This window comes from Lathamus discolor, chromosome 5 (assembly GCF_037157495.1).
Source record: "Lathamus discolor isolate bLatDis1 chromosome 5, bLatDis1.hap1, whole genome shotgun sequence".
NCBI classification, from domain to species: Eukaryota; Metazoa; Chordata; class Aves; order Psittaciformes; family Psittacidae; genus Lathamus; species Lathamus discolor.
This window is the reverse complement of record NC_088888.1, coordinates 59,177,457-59,186,939: the sequence shown is the minus strand read 5'-3', so window position 1 is coordinate 59,186,939 and position 9,483 is coordinate 59,177,457. Positions and strand designations below refer to the sequence as shown.

The 9,483-nt window shown below is 40.7% G+C and overlaps 1 protein-coding gene across 1 annotated transcript; it reads left to right on the top strand.

Moving 5' to 3' along the window:
- Positions 1-4,314: 4,314 nt before the first annotated feature.
- On the top strand, positions 4,315-7,924 carry CALHM4 (calcium homeostasis modulator family member 4). Its single transcript, XM_065681020.1, has 2 exons — positions 4,315-5,051; positions 5,807-7,924. The coding sequence occupies exons 1-2, from the start codon at positions 4,497-4,499 to the stop codon at positions 6,203-6,205; spliced, it is 954 nt and encodes a 317-aa protein (XP_065537092.1). The 5' UTR covers positions 4,315-4,496; the 3' UTR covers positions 6,206-7,924.
- Positions 7,925-9,483: the final 1,559 nt, after the last annotated feature.

Sequence of the window (9,483 nt, the reverse complement as noted above, 5' to 3'; positions counted from 1 at the left end):
GCATTTCTAAACTGAGTCTGAGACGGGTTTGTTTCTCAGATTGTCTCCGACTGGCAACAAGCACCAAAGATGTATCTCTTTGTAAGAGACATCCCGTATTTCATAAGAAAGGGTACTGCATTACATTTAGAAAAACAGCTCTAAAAGATCATTATTAGCATAATTTAACTGCAACAGAACCATCACAAAGCACTTAAGGCTGCCCGTAAATGAGCACCATTTTATTTATCCCATTCTGAATATAAGGATGAATTACTTCAGCCTGCATTATTAATATTACAATCACGAAGGAACACTGTGGACCATACATTGTAAAACATAGTAAAACCAGATCAGCACTATTTGGAAAATACATACGTGCACACATGTGTATATGTGAATTCACACATATAATATGACACATTAGGTAGAATGCATTACATTTTGAAAGGTTTGCACATGACTGAGAAAATGAAGCTGAAACAGTGTGTCCAAATAAATTGGATATTCAATGGCTCCAGTGAAGGAAACAAGTCAATTGTGGACTGCATCCACATCTCCAGGCATAGAACAAAGCCACCTTCTTAATTTTACCTGTCATCTCACTTGCAGCCCTCGGAAAAGAGTAGAGATTGGCACATATCTGGCACCTGTTTTAAACCTTGACATAGACATCTCAGAAATAAACCAAGGCAATTTGAATAGTGAGGAAGTTAGCATCCCCCTGCACATCCTTTTTGGCATGTTTGTCAGGTGAGGATTTTAACCTTCAGCTCCAAGAAGGCTGATCTGGCACACTGCATTGAGCATTAGACTGCAACAGTTGTCTTCATTCCTGTTAAAGCTGAAAAAAAAAGACCTACAGCAAAACAACCAAACAATAAGCCTCAACATCTCTCCCAAAGTTCAACAGCATGAAAAAGTGTTCACCATCACTCTGTCTCTTATAGTGGACTGGTTATTATGGGAAAGCTGAAACCTGTAGAGCTAAGCACATGGTATCCTTAGTAGCCCAGAATCTAAGGATTCTTCCAAACATTAATATCCCAGAGTGTAATGTCAATAATGCATTAGGTGGCAAATGCCTAAAAAAATGCCTTGAGGAAAAACAAGACTACGCTTGCCACAAAACATGGGTGTCCAAATTAGCACAATATAGGATCAGGCTTTTGTTTGCTCCCCATCTACAGCTCAATAGATCTTGTGTTAAATATTTCACTCACAGAACATTAAATCTTTTCAAATTGCAAGAAGGTAGGTGATGGGGATTCGAGTCTACATGAGATCAGCACTTGAACACAGATTTCTCACATCACAAATGAGTGGTTTTACTTAAAGCCCTGTAAGGCTGCTGCTTTAGCCATTTCAGAATAAACCACTGCTGTTGCTGCCACGTTGCCTGTAGTGCCCTGCCTGGGAAGCATTTCAGATTGACCTGCTGAAACTTCCTCGGTTAGGTTAGGAACCTCAGGAACTCTTTACAAGAGAGTGGTTTTGGATTTGGGTATCTACTCTCTAGTGAAATTCACTACAGGTACTTCAAATCTCATCAAAATTTGTATTATAGCACAGCTGAATTCTGAAGCAAAGGTGTAAGTTTAAAAAAAAAAAAATCTGTAACAGTTTTTTGTTCTTCCCTTATCATAAAGCTTATTGATTATTTTGTCATCAGTGTTTGTCCTGCTTAAGGAGACAGGAATGTCTCCCTTAACCAGGGCAAAGAGACCCTAAAAATGACTTGGAAAGCTGAAGCTAACCTGTGACCAGGCAGAATACAGGACACGGGCAGTGCTCCCCTATGCTCCCACAGGAAATCTGTGGCATGCTTTCTAACACACACAGGCAAGCTTGACTTCCATGCAAAATATAACTCAATCCTTACCTTCTTCTGATCCAATAAATATATATTAAAAAAAATAATAAAAAAACCCAGGGGTAACTAAGTGCAACTGGTAGAATTATGACGGAAAGGCTGGAGAATACAGAGCTTCATGACTTCACATTACTAAAAACAACTGAGCTCCTGGAAGAAAGAGATGAGTGAACACGTTTTGACTAGATCAGGTGCAGAAGGGAACTGAAACCTATCTCCCTGTTCTGCCATGGCTGCTTTATTTTAAGAAAAAGCAGATAAGAGATTAAAACCTGTTTGCCTGTGCATGGGAGTGTATAGGCAAGTGTAATATGCCTTCCAATAGCTATGTTTTAAAAGAAAATGACAAGCTATTTTCAGTTCTTCCCAAAAAAAAAAATAACTTATTCTCCTAAGTGAGGTTCACTGCAGGGAGTTCAAGCTGACACTGTCCTGCAAAATGACAAGCAAAACTATAGCTAAATTTTGCCCATGTATCTTATCTGCCTCAGACAACAGTTATAAGCATTTCTTTACCTCAGAGATGTCACCTCAGGTAGTGGTATTCTAGCCTGCATTCACTCCTAACTCTCCCTGGGCAATGGATAAAGGCTTAAATGCCTACCTCAGGGCTTAAATGCCTACCTCAGGACTCTGGGGTCCTCTGAAAAGGCAAGTACTTCCAGGTTTGATGCACCGCCCAAGATCTTAATTGGATCCAGCCCTGTAATTTTTTCCATAATAGGATGACCCAGCAGGATTACTTACAGCACAGCATGAAAGCAAATGCCAAAGTGAAAATGCAGCAGTACAAAGTTGCTGTATTGATTGTATAAATTGCCTCATTCAACAGCCTCAGGCTGACTATGAATATTTCAGTGTTGTACATCTCTTCAGTTTCACATCTAATGTGTTTCTTGAGTAAACAAGTAATGCTTGGAAAAGCCTTCCTCCCTCATAAACCAAATAAGACGTGGGTTCCCAAAGAAAGCTCAGCAGCAGAGATTTTAAAATGAACTGAGGTATAATGGAAGACTCTTACAAAACACCTTCAAAATAATTCTGTAATGGGTTTATTACGCTGAATTTAAAGTAGGTGGGATTTTTAATATAATGCCACCAGTAAAGGGAAAAACCAAAAAAGTTACTGAAAATCCTGTGATACTGAAAGAAAATGAAGCTTCCAAATGGCAGTGTTCAGACAGCACTGGGATTTTGTTGTTTTAGTACTGTGCCCAAACAACCAACAACAGGTTCCAGAAAAGCTGTGGCAAAGTGCTGCTGGATGTTTCAGTATGTTTCTCTATCACTTTTAATGTTGTGCAATGGTGTCACATAGTTTTGAAAGCTAATTACTAGCAAGGACCTCTTTCACAGACTGTGACTGGGGGAACAAGCAGGTGCCCACCCTAACAGCTCACTGGAGGAACAAAGTCTTGCCTAGTATACAGGCAAGACGTGAATAACATGCTATCCATGTGTGTATCAGCTGTGAGAGTGTCTCTGCCATACAAGCAGACTTCTCAGAACTTTAACACAACTTTTTGCATGTTCAGATCAGCATGTTCAGATCAGCCTAGAATATGCAACGTGCAGAACTAGTGGACAGTGTGACCATAAGACAAAGCGTGACCTGGAGAAACTTATCAGGAAAGAAATATTTTTAACGAACCTCTGTTTAAGGTTTGATTTGTGAGAGATGATGAGAGCACATCCCAATATTTAGAAACCATTTCTGGAAACGTTTAACTGAAAAATTTCTATCTACCTCTGCCCACAGAATGGGCCTGACAATACTTACAGAAAATCTTAAACCTTGTAGTCAAAAGCACACTAGCTATTATTATGGACATGTCTGAAGCTGGTTTTACACTGTGTGAATAGCAGATTACACACTGTCAAAAAAAACCCCAAAACCTTCCCGAAGACAACATTCAACTCTGCCAGGAAAAGAGACATGCTAGCTTCTTGCCACCTACAGGTGGAACACTAAAATCCTCATGGTCCACCAGCTACGCACAGCTCAGGCTCCAGGGTCTGGAAAACAAATTGCCCCAGAACTGACATAAACCAGCATTGGGATTCCAAACTTTGTGAAACTCAGGGGATATTTTCTGGTTTTATTTTAAATGCTTTGGGTTTTATAATCAGTCCACTTAACAAGGCTTTGTTTGGTTGGTTTTTAATGAAGAATACCTGAAAGATCTCTTTTGGTTTTTTACCCCCTAGTCCCATGCCATGCTTCTGCTAATAACCACTGATTAACAAACAGCTTGCCAATTAACCTTGAGAAGGTAGCCATCAGTTTGGTAGCACTACATATCATCCAAAAAGTAGGGAGAATTTATTTAGGTTCAGAAAATTAGCAAGGGGCTGGCAGTGCTAACAATTGCCTAAAAGCTGTGTTCCACAATGGCTGAGATAAATAATCAATTAAAACACCTGATTTGATAACTGTAAGTATATTTAAAGCTAGCAAACAAGCTTTAGTTGTCAAGGACTAGAACAGAAGACTTGTGGGAGAAGAGGGAGGCTTGTGGGGATTTTTCCTGGGAGGTTTCTGAGTGGTGTGTTTAGGGTTTTTTAAGCCACTGGAGTTTGCTTAGTTCTATTCTGCCATTAACTAAACATAAAAATTTAGACTTGGCTTAGAGTAAGATATAAAATGACTTTCCTTCCAAAGTGGTTAATTTTTCTAAAAGGCAAAGAGGTTGTTATTGCTAATGCTATAATTGCAATAGTAACAATTGGTGGGCAGCAGCTTTTCTCTTTCTTTACATTCAGCTGTCCCTGTCATGTTGGGCAGAACCTTATCTATGGGCTGGCTTTCCTTGGAGTTCCTGCACTTATTCTTCTGATTGTTGGCTATGCGCTGAATAACCAGACTTGGAGGCTGGTTACAGGCAAAAGGTCTCTTGAGGGACAGACTACACCAAACCAATCACTGCAATGCAAACTGGTATGCTTTGTCTTATGCAGCATCACTGGGAGAGCACTGGTTGCTCCAGTAACCTGGCTGGCAGTCACCCTGATAAATGGTTCATATTATGTGTGTGCTGTGAGTGAGTATGTCCCTGTGCATTATTATGAAGCTAATCCTAATATTACTGCCAGTGAACGTAGAAGAATACTGGCTGCATTTCCATGCAGTCAGTTAGTTCCTCCAGAGCTGACCCGGGCAAGAGATGAAGTTATTCTCCTACTCCGATACCAGTCACAAGTAAGTAACTCATGTTGCTTCTGTTGTTTGAATCTCTCATGATGAGAGCTAGAGTTAACCCGGCAGACTGATCCTGTTTATTGTAACACTTTGTATCCTCTGGAGTGCCAAATCTCTGTTTCAAAGCCTGCTTTGTTCCTGTAAGTGGAATTGAACTTTAGGTATCTAAATTATTATGTTTGTTTGTCCTGGTTGTTATCTGCTACTGGAGGATATAATTTTCTTTGCATAGTATCTTGAGAAGTACGATTAAGTAAGACAAATACAAGTTCAAAAGCTAGGGAGGGTATGAGGTTTCTTCTTCAAGGATAAGAAACACATGAGTAAGGTGCCTGCAAGAGCTCCACATAAACCAAACTAAAATCTTTGTTTTTAAATCAGGCTTAAGTCTAAAAGCTTACATACTGGGTAAATTGGGGAACATTGTCACTTCAGATAAGCCTGGTTTCAAATAGGCTGTAAGCTAACATAGGCTAAGAATTACATGGCTTTTTTTCTCACAGTAATAGCTGTGGAGGCAAAATCCTTAATAAAATGTATAACAGAACTTCCTTAAACTTGACAGAAAGTGACTTTTTACCGCATGGTTGCCTCCAGTAGGCAGGGACTGGGTTTGATGGCAACAGACCCTTACCAGGTTTCTGTGTTGTTAAACTTACTCAGAAAAAACAAAGATCATCTTACGGATTTTCTGATTCTCAGAGTTTATCACAGTATTTTTCAGCTGCAACAGATTCCTTCTTTTTCTTTGTAAGGTGGCTGGCTGGCTTCTGATTGCTGTGGTAGTCATCACTGTCTTCCTGTCTTACTGCCTGGCAAGCTGCTTCTCCCCACTCAGCTTTCTACATTTCAGATACTGGAGCAGCTATGTCCACAATGAGCAGGAGCTCTTTGACGAAGCAACAGACCAGCACTCCAGGCTCTATGCCATGCAGCATGTAAGGAAGTTCTTTGGCTTTGCCCCAGGGAGTGAAAATGTAAAGGAAATCCGTATCCCATCTCTCAAGGAGTGGCAAGCCATTTCTGGACTGGCCTTTCTGAAACGAGTGGATGCAGAGCACTACGACTACAGTCTCCTCCACGACTGGGCACTCAAGGGGTCTGCAAATGGGAAATACTTGAAGACTGATGAAGACCCTGTGATCAGAACATAGGCCTGAGGGCCACACCCCCACCAACACCTTGCAGATAAGCAGGACACCAGCCTGATCTGGAACTTTCCAATGCCTTATTGCACTGATATGTACAGTATGTGATCAAATACATCTTGTTAATTTAGGGCTCTAGCACATGCTTACAGGTATCTTTCCTGATAGTGCCTGACTCCTGTGGGTCTGATAGTTTATGTCTAGACTAGGGTGGGCTGTTTCAAGCTGCAGCTCCCTGCCTTCTAATATTTGTGCTAAAAGGATGTGTATGTACTATGAGAGGAAGTAATTTCCAAATGCTTTTTCCTTCCATTAAAAAAAAAATCTTTAAAAATTAATAGCTAGGCCCTGACTGAATCCTAGGAGGCAGTCCATTCTGTACAGAACAAAAGCAGTGATTCAGCTTTGTCTTAGTGACCCCTAGCAGAAATGCCTTATTTTTTCTTTTCTGCATTTTTCTAGTATTGTGTGAATATACTGAGCTAGCCACAAGCAAAGCTTGTGTCTACAGCAGCACAGAAGCAGGGGACACTTCAGCAATGAAGACTGAGCCTAGATAGTGTTAAGCGAACTTCTAGTTCTAGTCAGGAGATAAAATGCCCACTGAGAAGCACAGGATAAAGGAATGTGACATCAGCTGTGTGAATACTTACATGTGGAAAATAAAAGTTCAAATGTATTTCAGCTGAAAGCAATAATAATGTCAGTCTCCTATGCCTTCTAGACAGACTTGAAAACCTCTTTGGTACTTGTATACTTGCCCACTAATAGCAAATCTGGATGGGATACAAATCTCACTCTCTGTATAAGGTTTGCTTTGCCTGTGGAAAAACTTGCAATTTAGTCACACTACTGTGATTAAAACCTACTGAATTTAGTGAGAGAAGGTTTCATGATGTTCTGTCAATTCAGCATGGTATGGTGTCATATTACTGCCTCTTATCTCCTTTCTAACTCCCTGTACAGCTGTTTTGAACTCTAAGGGTGAAGGGTGGAAGGTGGAATCCATACACAGAGCTTTTCCTAATGCTTCCTGTGTTGCCTTGCCATGTGCATATGTACATGTGTGCTACAAAGCCATACGCTAGACTGTACGATGCTATCTGCTGTTAATAAATGACCCCAGAGTACTCAAGTGGAAAAATACAATTATTTACTACATCTTGGTAGAAAATGAAGGAGCCAGAAGTATATTAAATTGTAGATCTTGGTAAATGTGTTTAGTCATGAAGCATTAAACTTCTAAACAAAAGCAAACACTCTAGCAATTGCAAATGATGTATGTACTGAATAATGTCAATGATGCATATTTTACATCACTAAAATTGTTACAAATTCCCACATATTTATTTCATGTGAATCCTAAACTTTCATGTATGTGATGGGTTGATCCTGGCTGCCCACCAAGCCACTCTATCACTCCCCTCCTTAGCTGGCCAGGGAAGTGAGAATATAAGCCACAAAAGGTATGTGGATTGAGATAAGGACAGGGAGATATCACTTACTGATGACTGTTGTGGGCAAAACAGACTCAGCTTGGGGAAGTAAGTTTAATTTATTACCAATCAAATCAAGCAGGATAACAAATAAGTCTTACAACACTTTCCCCCTCAATTCCTCCCTTCCCAAATTCTCTATTTCCTCCCTCCCAGAAGTACAAGCGGATGGAGAATAGGAGTTGAGATCAGTTCATCATGTGTTGTCTCTGCCACTCTTTCCTCCTCAGGGTGAGAACTACTCACACTCTTCCCCTGCTCCAGTGTGGCATTCCTCCCATGGGAGACAGCCCTCCAATCCTTGCCACAGGCTGCAGTTTGTGATGAACTGCTTCAGCATGGGTCCCCCATGGGGTCACAAGCCCTGTAGCAAACCTACTCCAGCGTGGGCTACTCTCTCCAAGGGGCTACAGCTCCTTCCAGGAGCTCGTTCCAATGCAGGCTTCCCACAGGTCCACAGCCTCCTTCTGGCATCCCCCTGCTCCCGTCTGGGTCCTCCATTGGCTGCAGGTGGAGATCTGACCCACCATGGATCAGCATGGTCTGCAGGCGCACAGCCTGCCTCACCATGGTCTGCACCATGGGCTACAGAGGACTCTCTGCTCTGGTGTCTGAAGCAACTTCTGCTCTCCTTCTGCACTGACCCTGGGGTCTGAAACGTTCTTGCTCTTACATATTCTCACGCCTCTTTTCAGCTGCAGTTTTTGCTGCACAGGTTTGCCGTTTTCTTTTTTTCCTCTTAACTATGTTATCCTAGAGGTTTGGCTGATGGCCTTGGCCAGTGGCAGGAGCTGGCTGGCATTGGCTCTGTCAGTCACAGAGGAAGCTTCTGGCAACTTCTCACTGCCCTCTGTAGCTCCCCCTTTCCTACCCTCAAATCTTTTCATGCAAACCCAATAAAAGGTAAAAGAACAGTTTATACGAACTCCATATGAAGCAAAGTACCTTGGTTAGTAGACACAATCTCTAATTTAAGTTTTAAAATCCTTTGTGATTTTTTATTCAAGATGGAACACTGTATCTGGAAGACATGCAACTGATTTGTGTATCTAACATTTGGCAAAAAAATCCTATGCTGATGTCCAGATCCAAATGACAAACGACTGTCTTTATGTGGGTTTGGGTTCTTTCCACTTCTTCCCTTATTTTCCAGGTGCAATATACTTGGATTGTTTTAAATTAAAATTACCACTATAAAATGGTGCAATATTTTGCAGCTAAGAGTGAGCTGTCAAATTCTTTTAACTACTTTCTAAACTAACTAACTTTCAAATTCAACTTAATATTTTCCAATTTTGTCCCAATTACTATTTGCCCTGTGGCTTTTGTTGCTTTGTTTTTTTTTTGCCTTTTTTTTTTTTCTGTTTGTTTTTGTTTGATTTCACTTATAACTTAAAATGCTGACTGGAAGTACTGGCTGTATCTGTCATTTTGAAGTCAACCTGCCAGCATACAAATAGCCTATCATCCAGTTAGCATATAGTAATCCACTAAATACAGCTGAGTATTGTAGGTAATTTGTTGTATTTCCCTTCACTCCCCTGTTCCCTGAAACATGCCATGGATTGAAAGTGACGGCACTGCTTTTAAAGGAATTTGTGATTACAGAAAAATCTATGAGTTGGTACTGAACAGTCTAACTGTGCCTGCTAAAACCTGAGTCATCTTACCCAAAATCAATTCAGAATTGCAGTTTGCTCACTTAAAGTGAAAATGATTCTCTTTATGTCCATGGTAAATGTTTTCTGGAAACTCTGGCCTTGCAAAATGCACCTGAGGGAAAAGTGC